The 27,886-nt window shown below is 38.7% G+C and overlaps 1 protein-coding gene and 1 long non-coding RNA gene across 4 annotated transcripts in view; one reads left to right on the forward strand and one right to left on the reverse strand.

Moving 5' to 3' along the window:
- Nucleotides 1-20,461, forward strand: part of TNR (tenascin R) — a 481,637-nt gene extending 461,176 nt beyond the window's left edge. For all 3 annotated transcript variants that reach the window (XM_087960907.1, XM_026669153.2, XM_087960908.1), the window contains 6 exons: nucleotides 60-192; nucleotides 6,155-6,306; nucleotides 8,635-8,731; nucleotides 10,994-11,155; nucleotides 14,171-14,334; nucleotides 15,611-20,461. In XM_087960907.1, the coding sequence (XP_087817033.1) occupies nucleotides 60-192; nucleotides 6,155-6,306; nucleotides 8,635-8,731; nucleotides 10,994-11,155; nucleotides 14,171-14,334; nucleotides 15,611-15,730 (828 nt within the window). In that variant the 3' untranslated portion in view covers nucleotides 15,731-20,461. The remainder of the gene's footprint in view (nucleotides 1-59; nucleotides 193-6,154; nucleotides 6,307-8,634; nucleotides 8,732-10,993; nucleotides 11,156-14,170; nucleotides 14,335-15,610) is intronic.
- Nucleotides 20,462-24,373: 3,912 nt separating this feature from the next.
- Nucleotides 24,374-26,172, reverse strand: LOC148131327 (uncharacterized). The gene is made up of 2 exons (XR_015748728.1): nucleotides 25,853-26,172; nucleotides 24,374-25,822 (listed from the first exon to the last, which is right to left on the reverse strand). It is a non-coding gene; the product is annotated as an uncharacterized LOC148131327 (long non-coding RNA).
- Nucleotides 26,173-27,886: the final 1,714 nt, after the last annotated feature.

Below are 27,886 nucleotides of genomic sequence, written 5' to 3' on the forward strand. Positions count from 1 at the left end.
TCTGCAAATTTCATCTCTGTTATATTTGTATTTCCATTTTGTTGATGATACACACAAAGGAGCTGATTGTGGATGCAGAAGATACTTGGATCCGCCTAGAAGGCCTTTCTGAAAATACAGAGTACACTGTGTACCTGCAAGCAGCTCAAGATGCTGTGAGGAGTGGATCTATCTCCACTATCTTCACTACAGGTAAGAGCACTACATCATATGTTATCCTATTTCATATGGCCATCGTAGCCACCATAGTTTTATTAAGAGAGGGGTTTTTTAATGAACTCTGTCTGATTTGCATCATTCCTTACAATATAAGTGCTCAGGTTCAGAACATCACAAACTCAGAGCAATTTACATAACTACACCCTGCACAGTCAATTATTATTATTAAGCTTAAACCTCCTAGCAAAAATTATTTCTCTTCCTCTCCATATTGTGGAGCCTGTTTACATAATATCATGGAAGTAGGAACTAGCATTGCTATGATCACAAGAAAGACAGGCCAACAAAAGCAAACACTTGGTCTCTAAATGTTTGGGTTTTCACACATACATTTATGCAGAAGTGTGAGGATATTGATAAGGGACAGGAAAATGTGGGAAATTCATTCCTGATCTAGCAGAGAAGGAGAAGATAGGAAATGGGAATGGAAGTGCATCTCCCAGCCTGCTTTACACAATCAGAATCACTACAAATGGCAGATATATGACTGTCCCAGTCATCCCAATTTATGGATTGTTGGGATAAAGTGACTGAACTGGTTGAATGATCAGCTCCACCATGCAAATATTTGCACAGGAGTTCAAGATAGAGATTTTCCAAACTAGTCATCTGTTTCCAAAGTTAGCAATGAACTAAGGATATGAATAGATGACACAAGGGAAAAATAAATGTACTTCTTCAGAAAATATTCCTTTTTTAATTTTCTTCCAAAATTGAACTTTCTATCCTCTTTATTATTTGACTTCTGTGTGGAACAGCAAAATGAAACATAACAAAATCACACTAGCAAATATAAATCCAGCACAGAATAATTTAAGGCAAAGGAAATTTAAAGAAAAAAAAAGGTTTTGACTGGTACTAGGAAAAGAATAGAGGTAATGCCAGAAAATCTGTCTGAAAAAAAGAATGCCAAAGAGAGGATGCCTCATTAAAAAGGCACTGCTACCGCTTGATTTACTTTGGATATGGGGAGTCAATTTTAGCAGTTTCTTATATGTATAGGCTTTTACACAAATAATTTCATTGCAATTCCAACATACCTGGAGGGTTTTCAGCTCCTCAAGGTGGTCCACACAGGGAAGCACAATTGATTGTTAACACTAACTTTATTGTAAGGTTACAGTAGCAGAATCTTGCAGATCTGAAAGCACTTCTCCTCTCCTTTACCTTTACCACCTAGAAAACTAGGGAGGGTCCTTTCTGAGATGCTTCCCATGCCCCCTTTCCTTCTGTGGACTCTTTGCATTATGACTGTCTAGGCTGTGGCTCTTCGTCCTGTCTCCCAAGGTCATTCCCACATACCATTTTCAATAGTGCCACCAAGGCTGACAAGCCAGCATAGGTCTTTCAAAATAACATGTTATATCTATTAATTTAATAGTTGTTGCAAAATATTCAGATTTATTAACTGGAGTTTCCAAAAAGCTTTCAAGTGTGCATCTGGACTGTAAAGTGTTAAAATGACTTTTCTCCAGGCCATGAGCTAGCAGAAAAGTTTGCTAGTATAAAATGCACTGCCCACATGTCCAATCACTGACTAGAGAGAAACACCAGAATGGGTTTTTGCCCAAAGAAGAATAAAGAGAAAAAAGAGATGTAGGATGCAAATGTCTCATTTGGTCCAATTATTGAGAGCGGAAGACCCCCCTTCCCATTTCTGCCACATGCATGCAAAAATATACTTTGGGGGGGGGCAACCCAGAGCAAGAGAAAGTGGGAAGCAGATCTTTTGATGCCAGTTCTCTTTCTCTTCATCTGCCACCTCCCACAGGAAAGCTGTTCAATGCACTCCCTGAAGATTACATACCATAGCACCTAATCTGAACATGGGGTGCATTTTCCAACATGTGTGTTATGAGAGCCCATTGCTGTGCTGGAGTGTGGGTTGTGATCCCAGTTGCTATAGTTTTTATATTTCTGTATATGTTTCTGTTATTTTTCATATTGTGAACCACCCGGAATCATGTATGTGAGATGGGCAGCTAAATATACAGTATATACATGAATGCACGCATGCATTCATGCACACACACACACACACACACACACACACACACACACACACACCTGTAGATCAAATACTGTTGTGGGCAGTTTATAGTGTGACCACCTTCCCACCTTGCCTTCCTGGGACAGCTTCTTGATCCTACTCAATATCTCTGCAGGATAAGACAAGAACAGTTTCTTCCCCTCATTTCTCTTGCTATTCTCTTGCCCCCTCCTGCATCCCTCTCAGGAAGCCCCCCCACCCACCCCCTCAGGGTAGAGAAAATGAATAGAGAAAACTCAACTGTTTTAATACCTAACATCTATTTATTCCCAATGCAGAAAAGATATTTAAAAATAAATAAATAATTAAATATCTAACTCCACAATCTGAATGTTTCCTTTCTGTTGAAGTGTCAGCTTATGAAACACATTGTTATAATCCAGGTGCTACTGAGAAATCTCGCTTTAGCAGAACGCTATGCTGTAAACACATTGTGAATAAGAGCAGAACAAAAGGATAGCTGTGTGAAATTACTTCTTTAGAAAGCCACATTCAAAAATGGTCAAATCCAATTTCATTTGTATTAAAGTGCTCAGAAGAGATGACAAAAGGGAAAAGAGCTGTCCACCCATTCTCACTGTCTGTGTTTATATCTAGTAGCCTAAAAGGAATTCCTTGGATCTATTGCTGACCTATGCTTCACTGAGACAAATAAAAAGGCTTTTGAAGTGTCAGTTAACAACAGTAGCTATCAACAGACACAAACCCTGCTTGCTTTAAATAGCTAGAGATCAGTGACTGCTACATTATTCTTCCTTCCACTTCAGTTAGGATAACGGATTAGAGCAAGTTTGTTGCAAAGGATAAAAGAGTTTTCAAAATGATCCATCCAGCTTAGTTAAAGCTTATCAAATCACTGGGTGTAATTTGACATAGCATGCTTATAAACATCTTCTCACTTGATCACTTTTCATAGAATCATGGTGTTAGAAGGGTCCTTGGAGGTCTTCTAGTCCAACTCCCTGCCCAGGGCAGAAATCCTCATTACATCCTGGATGTATGGCTGCCCAGTTTTTTTCCCCTAGACATCTTCCCGTAATGGAACACCCATGATTTCAGGAAGTAGGTTGTTCCACTGCTTAATAGCCCTTACATTTAGGAAATTCCTCCTTATTTCAAATTTGAATGTGTCACTGTAAAGCTTCTAAACATTGTGCTCTACCCCTGAGTGCTCTAGAGAATAAATGCACACTCTCTTCCTTGTGACGTCTTCATCTACCACATGATTGATGCCATACGTCCCCTTAGCCTTCTCTTCTGTAAGCTAAACACACCATGTTCCTTTTAAATAAGCTTTGGAGGATTTAATTTTTAAGCCCCACAACCCCCTTAGCATCTTTGTGGCTTTTCTCTGCAATCTTTCCACTTCTCAGTGTCTTTGGTTTACACCACAACAACCAACTTCTATATTTTTAAGAGAATTTCTGTTTACTAAGGAAATGCTGTGAAGGGGACATATTTTAGAACAATCTTCATCCCTAGATGCATGGGTTTTAATATTATAGGGATCCAGGATCAATAGCCAATCCAATGCAGATTTCACTTCCTCTTACTCAGTCTTCCAAGGGCACTATAGAGATGATCAACTGAACACTCTTTACAACAGCTTTTTCCAATCTGGGCTTCCAGGTGTATGGACCAACTTACAGAATTCCCAATATAATGTGTGCAGTCTGACAAAAAGCAAAAACAAAAATTGTCTCAAGACACAAGTCTGATTAAATTCTGGTAATGCTTTCCAGAACAATAAGATATGATTAACAAAAAGGAAATTCCCTGTACACTGAAAGTGTTATGCCTGCTCATGTTTATTGGAAACACAACAAAGAGGCCTTTTATTCCTTGCATCTTGTTAATAACTATCTGCCCTTTGTTGTTTATATGTATAGAAACCTTTAGGGGGAACACATTACAAGTCACACAAAGGAAACATTATTTTGAATGTCACCCATTTCTTCCAAGGTCTGTTGAAAGTTTTAAAGGTATTAATATAAATGGAAAACAAATAATCCCCTTGAAGTGAGTTGGGGAGTACAAGTGGTTTAAATATTGTAAAAAGTAAATATCTCTTTGCACAGTGAAAGATTTGGAAATAACTATGAGTCTAAAAAAAGGAAATTATATAAGCAATATTGGTCCCAAAGGCAAAATTGTCAGCTGGTGCTCCATTCAAAATCCAAGAAAGAAATACTTAGACTCCTTTAATCAGAGAAAAGATATCTTTTACTGGAAATCAAGTGGTAGCAACAAAAGAATTCTGAATCTGAGAAAATGGGTGTGTAAATCACATACAAAGTGAGGGCAACGTTCCCACCCACAATAGTTCAATTGGCTCATCCAATTAAAAGTTGTGTATATCATCATGTGGGCATCTCCAGGTGGTGATGAGGCTTCTGTCCGTTGACCTTGACATAGTTTGAAAAAGGGTTGCAGCTGCGCATAGTATAGGATAGAAACCTAAGCAAGAATGTACCCCCCACCCCCCACCCCCAGTTTATACAGTTCTGGTTTGTAACACCTCCAGCTCACTTCCCATAACCATTCCCCCCTCCTCCCTCCATTATTTATGACAGCCAAAAGATGCAAAGCAAAGGGAGAAAATCTTGAAGGCTGACAAATTGTATGTGTTCATTGTCATTAAAGCAATGAAGAGCTGTTTGCAGTGCCCTGAAAACTCTTGCTCCATTTCTTGAGAAGCAGAGATAAACAAAATATGTGCAAAACAACACAAATTAGCTATTAGTACTAATGATATTACCTAGTGTGGATAATGAAATGTCTACAAGAAAACTATCAAGCTCAGAGAGCACCAAGGATTGCTCACAATCCAAAATTTTTGATAGAGTTTTCAATTGCTTACTGGTACAGAAATTATACATAAGTGTATGCAGTATTCTTCATGGTACTTAAGAATGGCATAACCATTTTTTTTCTATTTACAAAATCTTAGCCATCTGTAGAAGCGCAACAACTGATCTGATGTTTTGAACCAAGAAGATCCCAAATTAAGTCTAGGTCTGTGGCTAGAATTTTAATGTCATTTACTTTCCCCTGACTCTAAACTGTACCCCTACTTAGGGTCAAGGTTTGTGCAAACTCAAGACCATGGTCAAGTCAGAAGGTCAAAAGAACTGATAGCAGAAAACAGTTCTCTTCCAAGGTACACCTCAGAGTATCATGCACTAGAAGAAGTCTAGATGGGAAAGGGGTCCCTACTTGCAGGAAAGAGAGGTGTCTTCAATGGTTGTTTCCAGTAGTGCCCTTTGTACAGCAATTCTAGCTAACCTTCTCAAAGGAAGGTTGCACAGACATCCCTCTCAGCAATTCCCGTTTACATTGCTGGTTGCTGGGATTCATGGGAAAACAATTGTTTTCATGGGAGAACATTGACCAATGTCTAAGGTGATACACCCAGAGTTATCATGGCCTATGTCTTTTACTGTTCAGGGCAAAGGGCAGAAGTTTGTCATCAGCAATTTCTTCAAACATCATTGTTACCTAAAAAACAATCTGAGCTTCTTTGACACCCAGTTTTCTGTGCACAAACTGCATTCACTTTTTTCAGTGCTGTTGTTCCTTCAAATAGTTGTTAAAAGAATGGTTGTAAATCAAGGACTACCGGTAACCTCACATGGATCAAGCCTCGCCATAGTTTTGAATAATTTCTTGCTGTAAAATTAGAAGTGACCCTTAGATCACATCCCTAGTTATCAGCAAAAAATGCTAGTGATATTCATATTAAGGAATGTATTTTGTTTTCTTTGAAGTAAACTCATAGGATGTGACTTATTTCATTGATCTTAATTAGTTATGAATGATATCCCTCATAGTGTAATATGTAAACAATCCTGATCTCTCTTCTGCTGTTATTGCCCTAATCTACAGGAGGCCGTGTGTTTATGAATCCTCAAGACTGTGCCCAGCATTTGATCAATGGTGACAATTTGAGTGGCGTTTACACCATTTCCCTTAATGGGGATCTCAGCCAGAGAGTGCAAGTATACTGTGATATGACTACAGATGGCGGTGGATGGATTGTAAGTGAATAAACAATGCCACGTTATCCAGTTCAGTTATCAGAAGTAGAAGAAAACGAATGCATCTTGTCTAGCATATAAATGATACCACTTTTGTGTAGTGCAACTTTTCATTTTACAAATACCAACTTATGTTTTGAATGTTTGCCAAAATAACTGCCTTTGTTCATTTTCCCCCCACAATTCTTTCATCTCTTCACTTTTAAATTAGAGATAGCAGAGCAGAGCTTTCTGAAAAGAATCTTAAATCATGAAAAAACATTTTAGTCCATCAGATGCTTTGAGATTATTAGAGTGAAACTCTAAGGGTTGTTGTTATAGAACAAGTAAATGGAAAAAAGTATATTGAGGCCCATTTAAATGGCTGATCTTCAAAACAAAATTTATTTTGGAAAGCAAAAGTGTGGGGGATGACTTACAGGTGCTTACTGTATAGTCTACCTAAATGAAAGTTCTTAGATAAAGGATGTAAGGCAGGAACGAAAAACATGAATCAAACATCAGAACGTCTTGCTGAGATACTCTATTTCCCATGCCCTGAGGACTAAGTTAATAATAGTTACAATCAGGTTCCTTGTGATTGGTTTTACACTGAAACTCCTTTTGGGAGTGAAGCTGCAACTGATTCATGGTTCTATCAGGAAATTAATCAACGGTGAAATTTCCATGTTCACTGCTCAATATATTGCAGCGAGAGGGAATGTGTGGACCCAGGACAGGCTACAGAAGACCTACAAGGTGATTTAATCTCAAAAGGAAATGTGTTTCATTTTTAATCAAGGTATGGGTAAAAAGCCTTGTTGCTGATATTTTCATTTCATATGTAGGAGATGGAAGATTACACGGATACAAACACACTCACACATAAACAAAAACACATATAAAGGATTAGATTGCAGTCAATATTGTGTATTAGCCATCCTCAAAAGATAGATCAGAGGTAGCAAAGTAACAATAAAGCACTCACATACTGTAAAACCAAGTAAGGCCATAAAATCCAAACATTTCTTACATAATCTTCATGAATTCCTGAAGAAAAAAATATTCCTACTCCATCCACTTTAAAGCTTACTTATTCAATTTCATATTCAAACTTTCACAGATAAAGCTGCCCATGTTGGAGTGAATTTCAAAATTGGCTTAATTTTTTTTAAAAAAAGTTTGTTTTTGCTGCTCTAACAGCTAAGCAGAAATAGTTTAGGTTCCATCTAGCATATCATGTTAATTTACCTGAGACGTTGTCCAGCAACATATCCTATCAACCAGAAATCATCCCTGGTTTCCTGAAAGAGTTGGGGAAGAAATCATATTTTAGATGTTTATAGAACTACTGGTATAGCAATAAAGATTAGAAAGAGATAATAATCAAGATTCAGTATTAAATATTCATATCTTCAGGACTACCTCCTTCAACCAGAATTAATCTGTCTAATACAAACTATATGGGAAAAAATATCATAGTTCCCTCTACCAGCATTGGTATAGCTGGGGCTAGGAAGATATACTTCTCTCTCGGGGCAAGCCACAGCTTGCTTCAACCATGCAGGTCTTCAAGATGTAGGTCAAAATAAAACTGATCCAGAAAATTTGTGGGTAATTAATTAATATAGCTTCACTAAAGTGTTTTTAAATAGTTTTTATTAAAACATTTTAAACAAAAAAAGATCAGATAATATGTGTGTGCGTGTGTGTGTGACAGAGAGAGAGGGAGAGGGAGAGGGAGGGAGGGAGAGAGAGAGAACTTAAATATCTTATCCCCATAAGATTTCATCCTAACTTCCTTTTTTCTATAGCCTTTTTAATCATCAAAACCATAAGCCACAAAATCATTTTCTTTCTTTCATAAAAAGTCCATAAGGGGTTTCCAGATTAATGTTAATAATCAAAGAAATCAAAGAATTCATTTGTTCATCTTAGTAAGTTCTGTCATTTCCATCATTTATTCCTCCATAGTGGGTAATGCCAAATCTTTCCATCTTTCTACACAGAAGTTTTTTTTTTTTTTTTTTTTACTGAAATCAATGGTAATGATTTTAATGGTTTTACTTTTTCCATTTGTATTGTTGTAGATGTTTTTAGATATGTAAACTGTCTGGAGTAAAAAAAAAATGCAGCGGTTTAAAAATCTGATAAATAAAGTTTTGCACTGAATGTAAAGAAAGAGTACAACCAGTTCAGAAACTCCCTGGAATTTCTTATGTCTATTTTAAACTCGTCAACTTTTTCCCTTTGAAGTTTTCTTTTAGAAAATCACACATCTTCCTGCAATACATATTGCAAGTCTTTTTTATTTCTTACAATATCGTTCACCTTGATCTTTCCTTGCAGGTCTTCCAGAGAAGACAGAATGGATTGACCGATTTCTTTCGCAAATGGGCAGACTATCGCATTGGCTTTGGAAACCTGGAGGATGAGTTCTGGCTGGGTAACAAATCACTAACTTTGTTTGCCACTTACACTGTCTGTGGAGAAACTAGATATTTGCTTATCATAGCAACTGTACACATCTCTCTGTCTCCTCTTTCCCCCAATTGCCTTTTTTAATCATTGTTCTCTCTGCCTCAACAAATACTCTGATTGGCTTGCCAGCTTTATTCATTTTTTGTTCTGATTTTTATTAATGACAAACCACATGCTATGAAAGCACATAGAAAGGCTTCTACCTTATTTTGCAGGTAACACGACAATCCAAATTGCCTTTTTGCTTCCATAGATTGTGTTGATCAAATTCTTTGTTCAGATAGCATGGAATCATTGTCTTACACATGTATATTTTTAATTATATTACATGCAGTCACGCATTATAGTATCTGCTGAAAGAAAAGCCTATGCCTGGGAATTATTGTGCATTAACTTTATATTCCTTTCAACCGGCAATTGTATAGGAAGCACAATTCCTATCCCTACCTTAGTACATTCTAAGGAAATATCATTAGGGCATAATTAAATTAATTCCTTTATTATAGAGAATTCTGTTCTTCTATGACAGACTATGTACTACATTAAACACAACATACCCCAAGAAAGTCTGTGTTGAGAAGATGCTAATCCCTAATCTAGCTGCACTCTCAAACTGAGTCTGACTCATAATTATGACTATATAAATTTCTGGTCAGTAATGCACAAGCGTCCCCACCCCACCCCCAAATTCCCAGTCTACCCTGCAGCCTTTGGATTTCCTAGTGATTTCTCTTCCAAGCCTTAACCAGGCTCAATCCTGCCTTAGAAACAACCAAGATCAAGTAGATGCTGCCATCTACTGTACACAAATGTTCAGTATCAGTTTAGTCTAATACATATGCCTGGATCTGTGGAGGAGAATTTAAGACTATTTCTCTTCCATAAAACAAAGAACCAAATTGGCAAAGTTATTTAATCATGAAAGGTAGCCCTAAAGCTCCTTTTTACCAACAACTATAATTTTTAATTTATGACTACTGTATTCCGGATGAGCATTTTGATAAAAAAATTGAACTTCATTTTTCACTTCATTGTCTCCTTAGACCTGTAGAAGAAAATTATTAAGGAGTCAAACTATTCCTTTTCTATACCTAGAGTAGCAGAAAAGAGATTCTGCTGATTGTGTTTCTTCATTTCATTGAGGTAGCAGGATTTTGCTCTTTAACTTGCTGTCAGATTTCTTTGTTTCTCCCTAGAAGATTAAAACACATGGCTCCTTGACCTCTCCCTCACCATATCTCACCCATTCCCAGGAAAAAACATAATCTGGAAATCCATCTGAGAAGCAAAACATTTGAAGAGAGGTTAATAGCCTCTATCTATTCCTTTAAGGTGCTTAAAGGGGCAGGATGGGAGAATCACTAGAGAGTTTTTCAGCATAGTCATGAATTTCAGTGAGGGAAACATACAAAACAAATGATTGGAATAAAATGGTTCAGATAAGTGTGATGATATCCATTAAATAGTCCCTGCATCTCGAGGATTTCATGATCTTGGAAAATTCATGGATGTGCATGCTGAGTAGTTTGCCCATATAAGATGAGAATACCAATGGTAGTTGGGTGAAAACAGCTTGACATTCAGTATAAAGAGCTTTCTATAACCATCATGAAAGGTTTCTAGATGTGATAAACAAAAAAACTATCCCTTCTTCAAAAGAATAATGCAAATGGATCAGTGTTGTTGTTTTTAATAGTAATTCTATTATAAGTGCGGCCTTCACACCCATACAGCAAGTTCATCAAGTTGGCTTTGGAAGAGAAGATTTCCAAATCAGATACGCAGCATAGTAATAAAAAATATTGTAGAGACTTATTTGGATCTTTCAAGGAAACTAGTATCTTTAGCCCAACCAATGAAATATTTTTACATTTTATTGGTCTTTATTTTTATAAATTCTTTCCTGAATACAATATAATAAATTGATAAAGTATAACCAAATAAGACATAAATATCTGCAGTGAAAAGCCAAGACTACATTTGAGGATGTTTCAAAGGGAAGGGATAATTTCTGAGGTCCATTATCTAGAACCTTCCATCACATCACCCAAAATTGGAAGTGTACCTGGAAAATTGAGAGATTTCTTTTTACAAGTAGGCCTAGGGTAGATATCCATTCTGCTCTCAATCCAAATTCGATGCCATCTGAAATATGAATTCCATTATTCATTGTTTACCGATCTCTAGATACAAGGTCTTATAAAATCTCTCTTTATGTTCTCTCCAGGGTTAGATAATATGCACAAGATCACATCACAAGGGCGCTATGAACTGCGGATAGATATGAGAGATGGTCAAGAAACAACTTTTGCCTATTATAACAAGTTTTCCATTGGAGACGCCAGGAGTCTCTACAAGCTCCGGATAGGGGAATATAATGGCACTGCTGGTATGCTTTTATGAATTACTCCTCCCATCCCAGACCATCTCAACAGATCTTCCTCTCATGGAGCAGGGCGAATGAAGGATGTGGGGGGCGGGGAAGAGGATGGAACTAATCTATGTGCTTTCACCTTTAGAACCACTTCCTTGACATCACTCCCAGTCATTCTCCTCTTCAAAATAACAGAATAATAGAGTTGGAAGAGATTTTGGAGGTCATCTAATCAAACCCACTACTCAGGCAAAAAACTCTATACCACTTCAAGCAAATGGTTGTCCAATCTCCTCTTAAAAATTTCTACTGTTGAAGCACTCTCAACTTCTGGAGGCAAATCATTCCACTGATTAATTGTTCTAACTCTCAGGAAATTTCTTCATAGTTTTAGGTTTTCCATCCATTGCTTCTCATCTTGCCTTTAGGTGCTTTGGAGAATAGGTTGACCCTCCCTTTGTGGCAGCCCCTTAGTTATTGGAACACTACTCTCATGTCACCCCTAGTCCTTCTTTTCTCTAGACTAGCCATACCCAACTCCTGCAACTGTTCTTCATATGTGTTAGCCTCCAGTCCCCTAATCATCTTTGTTGCTCTTCTATTAAAAAAACAGACTTGCAGGGAAATGTCAGATTTGGAGCTGAGACTGAGAGAGAGGAGAAGGGCAGGGATGGGATACTCCTGGTTCGGACAGGTTCTGTAGAACTGGTTGTTGTGATTCTACAGTTTGGAGAACTGGCAAATCGTGCCCCTGGCTGGCCCTGCCCCTCTCTGCCCAACCCTCCCCTCCCCAGCCAGTGAGTCCTTACCGCGCATGCGCAACATCACGCGCATGCCCGACATCACTGACTGCATTCTCCCCTGCCCAGTCACTCTTTAAGGTATTTCTTTTTTGTCTCTCCCAACAATCAGCTGTTCTGATGATCAGCTTCACCCAGGAGGCTTCCCTGAGTCCCAGGAGGCAAAAAGGGGCGCAGAGGGAGGGTCACAGGGTAGGGGTGCGACACCTCCCCCGTGCTCTGTTTTTTGCCTTCTGGGCCCCAGGGAAGCCTTCTGGGAGCAAAAACACCCCCAAGAAGGCTTCCCTGAGGCCCAGAAGGCCCAAAAAATGGAGCACGGGGGATGCTGTACCCCCCGGGCTCCATTTTTTGCCTTCCTGGGTCCCAGGGAATCCTTCTGAGAGCAAAAACACCCCCCAGGAGGCTTCCATGAGCCCCAGGAGGCAAAAAAAGGTGTGCTGCAAAAAGAAGCCACACTCACCCAGTCACATGGCCATGCCCACCTAGCCACACTCACCTAGCCATGCCCACAGAACTGGTTGTTTAAAAAATTGAAACCCACCCCTGGAGAAGGGGGAGTATTGGGGAGTGGAAAAGCAGATGCTCACCCTGAAGGATGCTGCTGTCAGACCTTTTTTTTCTGCTTTTGACTCCTTATGGCGGAGTGGGAGCAAATGGGCTGATCCCAGGAATCCCTGTGGAATCTTTCATTGACTGGGAAGGAAAATGCTACTGGACCAATTAGGAATTATTTCTGGCTGAGTAAATATCCCCAGAGAAATTTGTAACCCCTTTTAAAATGAAGCTACCAGAGAGCCCCAAGTCCATCGTTTCTCCTTCCAGCCCTGAGCATTTGGCCAGGCCAGAGACGCAAGACCAGTACCTGGATGTCAGCAGAGCAGCTGGTCCTTGCAATGGCCATGCATAGAAGAAATGACAGCAGTGGTGGGCCTTCTCTCACAGATGCACCACGGCCTGAATCCATGCAGGGAGTACCCAGGCATGCAGTGCTTGCTTCAGGCTTGGCCAATGGACTTCTGGGATTCCAGGCTCTGGCTCACCTCAGCCTCAAGGACTTCTAATTTGAGAAGATCCAAACTTAAAGCAAGATAAGGCCTGCTTCAATTTTCTTGTCCGTCTCTTGAGTGGCCCATATTGAATTGTCCTACAGGGAGTTGTCCCGGGGCAAGCTGCCTGGGCATGAGATAGCTGAGGCGAGACAGCCAGGATGAGTCAGCTGCAGCGAGTTAACCTAGACCCTTTAACATCTGCATATCAAATTGATTCCATAATCAATTTCTATAAAAACAAATTTTATAGAAACTAATGGTAGGGGTTTTTTAAGTTTTAAAAAGTTTGATCAGTTGTTCTAGTATCTCAGTTGTCTCAAAAGCTGAAAATGCTACTCATTTAACAGTGCAGTGTCTAAGGATCCTGAAAACCAGCATAAAATATGCATATGTATTGGAACAAGGTGTATATTGGAGGATGTAGCCACCGACTCTGAAAGCTACTGTTTTATGTCAAAATGTTCAGCTGTCCTCTCTTCCTACAAAAATAAATAACCAAATGCTGTCTGTTTACAGTACAACCCATTTATATGCAACAGTTCGTTCTTAAGATCCTGATGTTGCCACTGTTTAATTTGATTCAATTTCTACAAGGAAATCACAGAGGATCAACAGTTTATATGGGCTGATATTCTGTTCATCATAGTACAATACTTGAGCTATATAACAAACTTATTTCAGCTGCCAAAAGACAGAAAAACTATTTAGTATAGAAATAGTTGTGACAAAGAAGGATAAGGAAGGTATAGAGTTAGAGTATGTTCCCAGGAGATTTAAGAAGCTCCATTTTGCCTTCTTTGATGTAAACTTTTGTAAAACTCGGCAGTCATTTCTGTTATGTCACTCTTCAAAATATTAGAGTCATCTCTAGTCTTCTTAAGACTTATATGCATACAGAAAATGATAAAAAAATATTAGCTCTAATTACTATTGTATGATTCACACATGTAAGTGTGAATCTCATACATCGCTTAGCAAACACTGTTTGATGATGGTCACCTGAGCATATGAAACAAAACAGGTGCAGTGAAGACATTTAAATTCTTAGCTCCAGAATCAGAGTTTTCTTATAGTTCTTGGATATTATTGTAGTCCTCAGGAAACCAACATGGATATATTAATCCTTTGTTGTCTCCTAGAGAGAAAGATGGAAAAAATTAAATTGATGCCTTATTTTGCAGGGGATTCACTCAGCTATCATCAGGGACGTCCATTTTCCACCAAAGACAGGGACAATGATGTTGCCGTTACAAACTGTGCTATGTCATACAAAGGGGCCTGGTGGTATAAAAACTGCCATCGAACTAACCTCAATGGTAAATATGGTGAATCCCGGCACAGCCAGGTAAGAGCAGGATCAATATAGTACTGTTTGCAAGAAAGAGCCTATTCTTCTGACAAGGGTATAAGAGTGAATGAGAAGCCTGTCAGTTCGTCATTTAGATATGATTAGTTTCAGGGATCAAATTAACTAGTAGCACTGATTATATTACCTAGTTTGGGTAATGAAACATCAGCACCAAGAACCCCACATAACTAATAACAAAAGGCAGTTTACATTTTCTCTAAATGCCAAAAGCTTTTTTAAAAACAACAACAACAATAGCAAATAATATCTATGGGGAGGAGAAACTCATCTGGAACTAACCCCAGTCTACATAATTTTCTTAACAGCCCAGATATCTACTGATGGAGCCACTGCAGCAAAGTATACTTTCTATGGGATACTTACAGTTTGAAAGCAACATGGCATAAAGTTCAAACCCCAGTATGGAAAAAATGCTATCAGTATGGTCATAGTTTATAGTTTCCCCATGCCTGGAGTTTATTGCTAATATTATTGTTGTTGTTATGCATATTCCCTATTAATTACATAAGCTTTTATATTTAGAGCTTTAGGAAACTGTTTTAAAATAAAACAGAAAATATTATATTTAAAAAACAGAGTATGGGGCAACAGTTTGGAAGAGTTAGAATTCCGCACTACATTAAACCAGTGTCCAGGTAAAATATAAATTTGAATATTCCAATCCTTTTGGCCATTAAAGGATAGCCCTTGTAGAGAATGAAACACAGCAGGAAAAAAGTCTCACTGTTTTAAATGTACCAGTAGCCTCTATGTTGAGGAGATTTATATGGAGAAAAAAAATTAAAAAATTTAGTGTCTTAAGATTGATTAGTTAATTCTGGTTCTTACAAAATAATAGGATTATATGCATTCTAGAGTGATAACAACAACTAAAATATCAAGCCCAAATTATCTTTTATCCATCTCAGATGGCTATCTGTATTTTCTACTCACAGAGAGATTATATACAATAAATAAAAATATAATCTCTTTATCTGCAGCCCGAAGTGGTCTTTTGTTTAACACCTCATTGTTCACAATATTTATGTCCAAATGTTTGGTACTACATAAGTAGTGATACCACATCCGTAAGGGTGAGGATAGCTAGACAAGTTTGATAAAAGTTTTGTCATTTTTATGAACTGTTCCCACTCAAATTATTGTGATATTTTGGCTTGAAAGAGTGCGATATATTTGCATCTCATAACTGGAAAGAGGTGCTGTGCAAATGGTTCCAAGCATATTGATCCCTTTTCCTCTCTTTGGCCTTCAGGGTATTAACTGGTACCATTGGAAAGGACACGAGTTCTCCATACCTTTTGTGGAAATGAAAATGCGGCCATATAACCATCGCAACTCCCTCGGGAGGAAACGCCGATCAGTACAACTGTGAAATGGCAGGAATCCTTCTGGACATGCAGTCCTTTTCTGTCATGCATTTGCATTTTATAATATGACAAGAACAAAAGTAAAACTGAGGTAGAAACCTGCTCCATGCTGAGGGCTGAGGAACACCATGATACCCCAGAGGGCTGACTAACTTTGATAAAAGAACAACCTTAATGCTTGCTATCATTCCTAGGAACCTATTGGGCTCCAGCCCAGCCCCACTTCTTTGGGTTTTCATTCCATTCCTTCTTGAAATTATTAGTCAATGGCTTCATTTAAGATCTTTGTCTTTGCCCAAATTCTACTGTTGGTTATGGCCACTAGATCTGAGCAGCAAAAATCCAAGTCACCAGTAGATGACAGAAAGAGTTAGCATTTTCTCTCCATCTTTTTTTGCCATCCAGATTTTTGCAGTCTAGATCTGTTGGCCCTATTCAGCCCTGTTATAGATGCTTTCTTTTATATGCCAGCCTGCTTTACCAGAGGGTACTGAGAGGGAGGAGCTCAAAGAGCTATTTTTAAAGATATTTGGACCCATTTCACAATGATGCCTATTGAGTCAGCATAAGGCTGCCAGGAAGAGAAGTCAAATGAGCTATTTATTTCAACTCATGTCGATCCCATCTTGCCCTGAGCAGACAACAAGGATACACACACACATATACATATACAGACATATGCATATATACATACACAAACATATATGCATACACATAAACAAGCATATATAATTCCTAAAACAGTAATCTTCACATTCACAAATTAGCTTATAGATATGAATGGTGTAGACATACACACTCTGAACTCTATTTGGAAGCAAAGTCCTCACTTCTAGACTGTTCTCACTCCATATTGTTTTGCCTTCTTTTTATTAGAGGCTAAGTTAAGGAAAGGGATTTGTGGATTACTCTGGCTTGTTTCCGTTCCCACCCAGTGTCATCACCAATTAGTCTTCCTAGAAAGGATGGAATGGAGGGGCCATTTTAGTTGGATGCCTAAAACAGTATGTTGAGCCATCAATCAAATTCTCTACCTAGCAAATAGTTGGTGCTAAAGAGTGGGGAATGGGGAAAAGTAGACAGGTGTTTTCCCAGTGATCCTCATAACTTCCTCCTCTGTGTCTATGACCCCTCAGGGTATTTCTGAACACAAGTTTAGCACTCTTCTGAAAGAACCTGAACCCATGTTCAAAAATAGCCCAGCTGACTCATAAAAAGCAAAAGGGGTAGCACAGAGCAGAGGAGAGAGGAACATTAATGAGTGAGATCCAATGAGTGAGATCCATCTTTATCTAATGCTGCAAGGGAAGGGCACTGCTGGCAGAAAATGGCCAATGAGTACACTAAACTAGGTGGTAGCCAGGCACAGAGAACCCACAACTGGAATTGACCCCCATATAATAACAGCATTGTAACCCAGCACTGCCAAATCCAGAATGGAAGGACAGAATTACACAGCCATCCCCACTGCCACCAGAGGCTACATGAGTTACTGTAGTAGAGTCTTGTACACATGGCTACAAGAAATGCAATTGCAGTATATTAGCCCTCAAAAGGGCAAGGCAACAAGTGTAGCATATGTGCAAGTCCTTTTAGAAATAATAAACGTAGCAAAAATTGTAAAATATGCAATCACTTGAAATCTCTCTCTCTTTTTTTTGTAGGTACAAGGGGGAAAGTCTGTAATACATCCAGGGGTGACCATAGCTAGCAGAAATCTGTTTCCCAGTTTATATTGATCTTCTATGCAGTACAGGACTAATTTTCATCCAAGAGACCACAATATTTACAAGCAGCCACTGAAATACCCGGCCAGCAAGTGCCAATATGGCATTACATGGAAGGATGCTGCAACCGTAGCCAAATTGGCCTTAGCTGGCAGTGCAAAGCAACTATAGAAGAAGGGCTGTGCTCACAGCAGCCTATAGTGACTAGTAGGGGTTGGAGTAATCCCATCTCTTGAGCTCAGCAACCAAATGATCAGTGAAGGATGCCAGAGGGTATCCATGACAGAAACTGTCAGGAGAACAAAAGGTCTATTTTAATACCAGACGGGCAAAATATGGTAGAAAAAAAGGTAGCCAAGGCTTGTTCATGCTATGACTAGGAGGAAATGCAGGCAAGACTTAAGAAGGCAAATTCTTTATATAATTACTTCCAACTATATAGTTACAACATGATCACCAAAACACAAATATTGTCCTCCTTTATTGGGGAATATTGTTCACCCTTGGGAATAATCTCTGGAACCCAAATGTAGCTGTTTGTTTATTTTCTTTAAGAAAGATCAGCAAGTGGAAATAGGAGTTTATCTGAACCAGCTTTCGGGATGTGTATTTATCTTAACACATCTTCCCATGTAATTTTCCCAGTCAAGTCTCTCTAGACTTCTTTCAGCCCATGGCAGTTGCAGCCTCAGTCCCAAAAGCCTCCGTGTTGTGTTTTTCTAAAACAAAAAAAGTTTCCACACTATAAATAATAAAAATCTTAACATAGATGTCTATATTTTCTATCATGGTCCCCAACCTGTCTTCCTTCATAATACCAAGTGGAGGGGTGGGGAGATCCGCACATGTATCTCTTACACATAGAAAACAAGCATGATGAACTGGAGCTTATCTTGCCCCAGAGCCTTGTGTGCTTATAAGTTCTGTGAGTTGGTTAGGCATGAAGGCACATTCAAGTGAACATGAAGGCACATTCATGTTTGTAGGTTGTACAAGTTTCAGGCTTTGTCCTTTTCAATAAAATGTAAGACTAATTAGATAGGCAGCAGACCTTAATCCAATCCATTTCAAACACTTATTCTTCTATCTGCATGTGCTGACCAATTCTCTGAATTGGTTCTTGCCCTCACAAATAGCAGTTTAGTGTATCTCCTCCATAACTGCAAAAGTGATCCATTAGCTCACAAAGCATTGTATAAATCACTGTGTCTGTAAACCCAAACAGATCCCTCTTAACATGAGTTTATATAAAGATTGTAACTGCAGAGTGAACCAACGCAAGTTAGTGACATTTTTGTAAACATTTTAACAGGATATGCATCTATAGTTGCCCTTTAGAAATCAAATAACAGAATTTTAAATAAACAGAAGCATGGGAAACATCTAAATTAACAGCAAAGATGCTGAAGGTCAGTAAATGAATATGTTCTTTTGATTTGGCTGTGAGTTTATTACTGTTGGCAACACCATACCAGGTAAAAAAGGCATTATTGGGGAAGGAAGGAAGGATATTTTAAGAGAATAGAATAGTACACAACAACCACCTAGTAATGCAATCAAGGATATATGGCATGGAATCAAGGAAGGAACTGTCTCCACTTTACCTTAGATTAGCCAAACTACTTTATGAGTTACTAGGTTTGCATAACTGACAATAAGCAAGGAGGAACAGTAAAATTATCATACACATTGTTTTAGGGACATTTGTTCTAAAGTTAAAAAAAAGTAGAAACATAATCTAACTTACAGAAAGTTTTTAAGTATCCTATCTGCCCAGCAAATTTTAGATTTCAGATGGAATATTCCTTTGGGGTATGTCATCATCATAATCATCATCATCTATTAATCCAATGAATATCATTAGATTGGGTTCTTTCCAATGGTTAGGTTTTACGAAGAGCCTAGAATTCATAGAAGTATTGTCATACTATGTAGAAAGTTCCCAGCAAGAGGTTTTTGTTTTGTTTTGGCAAAGTCAACACTATTAAGTCTTATAAATTTAAAACCTGCACATATTTGATGAATTATTTAATATGGCTCCAACAATGCAATTAGATTGGTGTTAGGGGATTTTTTTTCCTTCCAAAGTAATTCACTGCAATTTGCAAATCATAATATTTTGCTACTTTTTCCATTTGTTTTTCAAATTTGTTCAAGTATCTCCTTCGATTGCTACATTTATGGAATATTTCTTCTTCTTAATAATAATAGTTTGTTGCCTTTCAAGAATGTACTGATCCATAATTCACACAATCCTGTCTTCACTTTCTAAGGCTTTTTCAAGTTTATGATTCCATAGCTTTTGTGAAACCAAATGGTTTACATAAATTCCAATGGCAATTTTTTGCAATTCTGTCCATAGATTATATACTCAGTTTGGCTTAGTTTTGCTAAGCCACTAATAAGGTATTCTTTGATCTTACATAGTATTTGTTATCATTTGAAATATCTTCAGTTTTGGCATTAATGTTTGCTTGCATATTGTGCTTTTGAGCTGCCATGATTATTGTTCAATTTCTTTTTAAGGATTTTAGCCACTGCCAAGTCAAATTTTGATTTTATTTTCTTTCAATATCATACTGAGTATGAAGAGGTTTACATTTCCAGGCATTAATTAGGTTTTACAAACTTCTACCAGTAGTACTTTTTTTTGTGCCTATTATAAACATTCAGGCTGTATTTCTCTTCTACCCTTGTTTGCTTGACTTGGAGTAATTCTCTCCCACCTTTACTTCTGGCGACCTACCAATTTCACCTCCTGTGTAGAAAGCATGGTCATTAATTTTCTTGAGTTTTTTAATCAAGTATGTCTAATTCAGCTTGAGCCCAATCAATTATACCCACACTATATTGACTAAAGGAACAGCCCAAGTGTTTATGGCTTTAATTATATACCCCATGCCTAATTTTGTTTTCAATTTTTAAAATTTGTTTGATATAATCAAAATTGTTCATGTAGTAAGTCAGAAGCTTCCCATTAATCCTTAATAAACCTTTTTCTGGTGTCAATTGTTCCATGGCATTTGCATTCATTAGCTGTAATCAGTCTTCTTTAACAATGTTGCCTCCTTCAATCTTCAAAGTTGCACATTTGTATAGACAAAGGTGCATTCTTATATCCTCACTAAATATATGGACTGTCTCCAGTAGAGATTCAAGTTTTCCTTTAGCTTTTCAAATAACTTTAGATCATCCATTTCATGAATTATTTTTAGATCTTGTTTTAAGAGTTGCTTGAATGTGAGGATGGCATTATTGCTAAAACAAATAGTGATTGTGATAATGATGGGAACATTTTTCTAATTTTAACTAATTGTGTCCAGATGCAACATGATAAATCAGACTGCCCCCTGGGTGGCAAAGAAGTGAGACAAGACTGTATATTTTTTCCTTTTTCATTCAACTTTTATGCTGATTAAAGGTGAGTGTCTAAAGGCCTTAGAAAAAATATTCAGATGCCACAACCTATGAATACCTACAGATGTCAGAATTATGCAAGCCACAGAATTTCTTTTTTGTCCCATTTATTGAAAGCAAACATTGGACACGAAGAAGCAGGATAGAAAGAACATTGCTGTTGGAGAAGACATGTGCAACAGATAGCCAAGAAAAGAAACAAATGGATAATGGAACAAATCAATTCAGAGTTCTCATTTGAGACACAAATGACCATAGCGGTTATATTAAGTGAAAACATATTTCCTTGAGATTGTCTACCACAATATTGGGAAAGGTGAAAGTAATAAAAGAAGAAGAACCAGCAGCAAGATGAATGGACTTGATTTCAGTGACAGTGTGTGTACCACAGGAAGACCTGAAAGACTAAACTGGAGTCCATCTGTGTGGTTGCTAAGAACTGACACTGAGTTAATACCGTGTTTCTCCAACAATACAACCTCCACCAATAGGAAGGCCCAGCATGATTTCTAGGCATGAGGTGAAATTAAGCCCCGCCCCCAAAATTTAGGCCTATTTAAACCATGCATTTCCCCACCATTTCTCACATCATTCGTTAGAACTACACGAAGTGAAGAGAAATGGGAAGGGAAGGGGGGAGAAAACTTGCCTTTAGGAGCACCATGCAGGTAGCCTAGGCTAGAATACCCTGATCTACTACCGATAGAACATCAGCCGATAGAAGCTCCCCAAAGGCAGAGTGACCAGCTGCTTCTATCGGCCAGTAGAAGCGGCTGCCGACTCTGCCTTTGAGGAGCTTCCATCGGCCGATAGAAATGGCCTCGTGAGGGGAGCTCGCATTAGTTGTCTTTGAATCTACCAGTGGGGCAGGAGAGAAAGCACACGCGTATCTGTGTCTGGATGAAAATTGTGAGATTGCGACAGAGGGAATGGGAGAAAACGCCTTAGCCCAAATGTATTCTTCTTTTGCTTTCTTGCCCGTTCTCTGATCAATCTCCCCAGGGCAGCTTTTAGCCTAAAATCGCCCAGGTCTCCCTCAGCTAAAAGAGGGGAGGTCTCCAAAGACCATCCCGAACCTCCGCCATTTGAGAGGACCAAACTCATTGCTTCTCAAAGTTAGACCCACAAGTTTTTCAAAAGTTCTTCTGAACGCCTCCAACGTCTGATGAAATCAAGAAATGTCTCGTGATTGAACTCAATCAAAAAAAAAAAAAAAAAGAACCTGCACCTCATCGCCAAGTCCCTGGTTTTACGGCTCCTCTCTCGTCCCGAATTATGCCGAAATAAGGGATTCCAAGACTGGCGTTGGTTAATTGGTTAATGACAGGCACTCTTTCAGGCACTCAGAGAGAGAGAGAGAAAAGGAGGTGACTCCCCCCAACTGTTAGCAACGCCACCCATGAGCTGTGGCAGGATTGCCTCGGATCATGTGCAGAGTGCCTTCACCATTCAGCTCCCCCCACCCCAACTCAAGGTTCATACTAAAATTAGGCCTTTCCAACCAGCCCCTGCAAATATTTGGCCCTCACCAGAGCAATAGAAAGGACGGTTTAGCTTCTCTCCTGCCCTTCTTTGCTCCAGCTCCCTCCCGCCCTCCTGTGCTGTGGCGATGACCCTTTCACACTCACCCCTCAGCCCCATTTCTACGAGGACCGGTCCCGCGTCTCCTTTCAGGAGCTCACCCGATCTCCCTTCTAAGGGTAGCCGAGCTCTGCTGCCTCCTCTTCCCTCCCTGGTGCCCCCCCCCCCGCTCCCCAAATCAGCAGCGGCAGCAGGTAAAGGGAGGTCGGCTGCCCTGGGACTTTGGCAGGGTGCCCGAAAAAGGTCTGGCCTGGGGAGGGCGGTAGTGGGAACCCCGCAGATGCTGAGACCTTCTTTTGCCAGAAGGTGCAGGGACGAGGACTAGTAGGGGTGGTGTTTGTGTGTGTGTGTGTGTGTGTGTGTGTGTGTGTGTGTGTGTGTGAAAGAGAGAGAGAGAGAGAGAGAGAGAGAGAGAGAGAGAAACTCAGCTTGCTTCCCTTCTGCTAAGAAAAGTTTGCAGCCGCTCCCCCATGCGCACTCCCCTCGCCATGAAGCCGCTTCTATTGGCCGATGGAAGCAGCTGGTGACTCTGCCTTTTGGGAGCTTCCATCGGCCGATAGAAATGGCCTCGAGGAGAGTGTACGTGGGGTGCTCCTCTCAGGAGCACCCTGTGGGAAGCCACGCCTCACCCCAAAGCGGCTGGTGACTCTGCCTTTGGGGAGCTTCCATTGGCTGATAGAAACAGCTTCGTGGCGAGGTGAGTGCGCGTGGGTGCTTGCCCGAGGCCGCTCTACCGGCCGATAGAAGCGGCTGGTGACTCTGCCTTTGGGGAACTTCCAGTGGCAGCCTCATGGAGAGGTGAGTGCGCATGGGGCACTCTAGGTGGAAGTATGAGTGAGGGAAGAAATTAAGTCACCCCCGAAAAGACGTCCTAGCCGTTTTTTTCTGGGCTCAAAAAAAAAATAAGACCCGGCCTTATTTTATGAGAAACATGGTAGTACACCATCAATTATTCAGTTTTGACTTTGCCAGTAAATTTCACTGTTGGCTACTAGATTTATTTCATGCATTCATCAACACTTTAATGTTTTACTAATCTCAAAAATTTCTAGGCATTTTTTAGTCCACATACATGGAAGTGAGACAAGCACCTTTTCATAGTCTAAGTAAGCAATAAAAAACTTCTTCTCTTTTAAGTTTTTAATTAATCACCTTGTCCATTAATCTCTGGTCTTGCGTGCCATGTGAATTTTTAAAAGTTCCATTTTGCTAAAAAGATAAAGCGGCAGCGCAACTTAAATCTTGTGGAAACAAGTAATAGGCCTATAGTGGTCAGGATTAGTGCCTTTCACTTTAGTTTTTTTCATTTTAGAAAGATTCTTCCCACTGTCATCTGTTCTTCATTCTTTACCGTTTACAGAAGCTTATTTAGCTATGTTGCTAATTTGGAATATAGATTCGCAAGGTATTTAATCCCAAAACTGTAAAATTTATCCAGGGGTGGGATTCTACCAGTTCACACCTATTCGCTAGAACCAGTTGTTAACATTCTAAGCAGTTCAGAGACCCGGATGATAGAAGAAATTACTGGCCTAATCCTGTAAGGAAGGCAGGAAGGAAACATTCTGGTGTTGCTTACAGAAACTGCCTCTCTGTTAACCCTTATTACATTCTTGGCAGGATTAGACTTCCTGTCTCAGGAACGTCTCTGGAGGTTTTTTCCCCTCCTTTGCTGGTGTGGAGTGACCATTCAAAGTTACAATGGCACTGAAAAAAGTGACTTATGACCATTTTTCACACTTACGACTGTTGCAGCATCCCCACAGTCATGAGAGGCCAGGTGACGAGATGCGTCGAGATGAGAGTGATATTGAGTTGGCCATGCCCAGCCAATAACATGACCACCAAGCCATGCCCACCAACTAATAAACACCCACAGAACCAGTTGTTAAAAAGTTTGAATCCCACCCCTGAATTTATCCCTTCCTGGGTTCATTCTGAATTTTTACTCTTTTGGTTTGCAGTTAAAGAATTCAGTTGTATAATGATACCTTTCATTTGTTCTCCTTCAAATATGTTCTTCATTTTTTATTATTCATTCTACCTTATATTCTGCTTTATTTTCCCATGAAACCTTCCTAAACAAAATAGTTTTCCTTTATCCAGTCTTGTAGTTGTTTCAAATTTTTGGCCAATCATAATTAAGATTTTTACAAAATAAAATTTGCTTAAAATGAAACATTTTGCTTGAACTGTTTAATCCTATTTTATAATGCTCGCTTTTCTGGGCTATTGCCATAATTCATTTCTTCACTTCTGAAACTTCTATAATGGTCTCAAGACCAATATTATACTGCTCTACAGGACTATGGTTGATTTTTTTCTAAGGCTGCACTATTTCAAATTCTTTAAGTGACTTAAATCTTCTGAAGTTTTATTTTCTTTTTCTTTACTTTTTGTTCAAGTCAGATTTTCTTTTTTAATTTCCTTCACTAAATATCCTGACTTATAGAATTCTGGAATAATATCAGTTTATTTTTCTCTGTCATATTTTATGTTTGAATAATTTTGCTTACCATATTATTATCTTGCAAAATAAAGTGAAAGCATTCATTTTTTATTTGCATTTAATGTGAAAATCATACCTTTTCTTTCATTTGAATTGTTATTATTCTTGCCAATTCATTCTGCCAATCAGTTATGTAAAATCTTTCCAATTGTTTGTTCAATTATTTATTATACTTCTTGGTCAAAGTATTCTTCTAAATTTTCTTCAATTGCATTTTCTATCATGCCTTCAGAGAATAAATTTACCACCCATTGGTTTTCATTAAGTTCCACAAAAATATTCTTCATTATCTGCTCAATTATTCCTAGTTCTACTTCGAGACAAGTTTATTTTTAACGAAATGATCACCTAATGATCAGCTAATCATGTTAATCCATTATTTTTGTTCAATTGTATTTGAATTCAGGAATCATTGCTTCCACATTTCAACCATTTACTTTTGGAATGTTTAATAGTTAACTTTGACAACTAATAATTCCATGATGAACTGATATTCCCAGTTCTCTCTGTTTTTTTTCTTTTGCCATCTAACTGCATTGCATTCCTATATCCTAGCGCCCTAGAAAAGTGGACAAAGTTCTCTAGCACACTTGACACTGCATTCCCAAGAGCCATCGTGACCAGCACAATCCTTGTTGACTTGGGTAATGACAACCTAGCATGGAAATCAGTTTCTCTTGTTTTTAACCTTTATTAATGGGTTTTGGAGATACTTAGTCAGGTTTCTTAGTTCGTAACTCTCTGGCTTGCTTGAAAATTATGGCAGCACAGCTACTTTAGCATAGTCTTCAGCATCAAAGCATGTAACATCCCCACTCTGAGAAAGTGACTTCCATGGGGGCTTACTACTACTACTACTACTACTACTACTACTACTACTACTACTTACAGACCATGCATAGAGCATCAAGAGAGGAATCACTAGAACAACATGGATTAATAATTTCATCCATCTTCCCATAAAAATACCCATTGACAAAAGAGGACCAAAGCTTTGTATCCTTAAGAGTTGTGTGAAACTAGGAATTTTAGCAGTACTCGGTTTATCTAAAATTCTCTCTTCAGCACAACTCTTTAAGGTCCAGGGAGCCTTTCTGATGTAAGCCTTGGATCGGACCCTCCCACTTTAATTGTTTCTTGCAGTGAGACATACCTTCTACTATTTCAGCTGAGGCAGATTTTGGACATAACATCCAATTCCACACAAAGGAATACATGCATGACACAAAGGAGATGAGATACTTTAGGTTGCTTGTAGTCATTTTTCTTGTGATAGTATATGAAACTGGCATCCACTAGTATCCTAAGGCACATCCATAATATCACTCCATACAGATTACTTTCCCTTTAAAGACACGGTTTTGCTTAATTGATCCTTCTTTGTACATGGTAATCTGATAGCAGTGGCTTAGATAAGGAGAGGCTTGGATAAATGCATGTTTATGTATACAATGAAGGAGTGTGACTTTTTAAAAAGTCCTTACAATAAGCTCTAGGTGGATAGTATCTTTTCCTATTCTTTATTTCTCAACCTCCTAACAGGCAGAATGGGCCAAAATTATTAAATTAAGCAATGCCCTCTCCAGCCAAAAGGAACCCTTTGTGATAAACCACTGTGACTCTGAAGTTTTCTGAGAATGCTGAAAACAGTAACCCCCTTTTCATTTTGTGTCCCTGCCTATAGACATTTTTTCCTTTTTTTCTCCTGTTCAGGGATGTCACTAGGTGCTCTGCTGATGACTTTCTGTACCCTTAGTTCTATATGCCACGTAATCCAGTAATACTGCCTAAAGGAGGATGAGTGCTACATTGGTTCAGGTATTGCTATGTCTGCAAGGAAAAATAGATGGGATGGGAGGAAGCTGGGGGAACTAGGATCAGATCCAGCTGAGATATTGAACCGTCTAAGAGTTCTTATATTCGGGCTAGCACCTCTTGCCAGAAGAGTTTTAAAAATATTTTTTAAAACATGGGCCCTCTCCTTGGTATATGTATAATTCGAGAACTGAACTTATTCTCTGACAGAAGAAGCAAATGACGTGAAAGCTCCCTCAGAAAGACTCCAAAGACTAAATCTTACCGGTGAAAAAGAATGAGGGGGAGAGGGGAAAAAATGCAATTGCCCTCCCGATGATCCCATAATGGAACCGTAGCTTACAGAATGGGATATACGCTTGTTAACCATTGTTAACTAGTATTTTTAGTCCTGATTGCTCTTAGGCTCTGTATAGTTCCTTTTTTAATGCATTTTCTATACGTTAATAAAAGATTCCAAAGGAGAAACTTTGGTGTGTCTAATCAATGTGTTTTTGTCTGATGGTGGGAAAGACGAGCAAAGGGTGATCCTGTGAGCTTGCTCAATTTTAATTAAGGTCACTTCAGTAAGTTTAGTCAAAGGTGAGGGATGGTAGATTGCAGTGACAACTAGAGAGCTACACATTAGCAACTTATTTATATATGAAATTTGCATATAAAATTTGCTCATGATCACTAGACCATAGCAGAGAGTTAGGAACTTCTATATCTCTTTGTTGTCATCTTGTGGTTACCTAGATTTTTGCAAACTAGATCTGGTAGCAAGAGCTCACACATCACCTCTCTTTCTTTCTCACCGCTACTATCACTACTTGTGACCAGAGAAAACTCAGTATACACCAACATAGTCTTGCACAGAAGATGACCAGTGTGTGACCCTTTGAGTCTCAATGTATCAATTTTAAACTTAAGAAATTTACCATTTTATTTGACCACATATCTTTATGGTGAAGAAAACACCAGTAATATAAAATATGAAGATATTGTCAATATTTTTGAGATACTAAAGACCCAGTGTTATTTGTAAATCCAGATACACCAAAGAAAATAGGAAAAGTAGAGCAAACAAATTCAGAGTAAGAGCAGGACAGAACAATAACAAAATCAGAACC

Source organism: Notechis scutatus, chromosome 3, assembly GCF_049901735.1.
Source record: "Notechis scutatus isolate UNSWTSFEM ecotype Mainland chromosome 3, rNotScu1.2, whole genome shotgun sequence".
Taxonomy (NCBI): Eukaryota; Metazoa; Chordata; class Lepidosauria; order Squamata; family Elapidae; genus Notechis; species Notechis scutatus.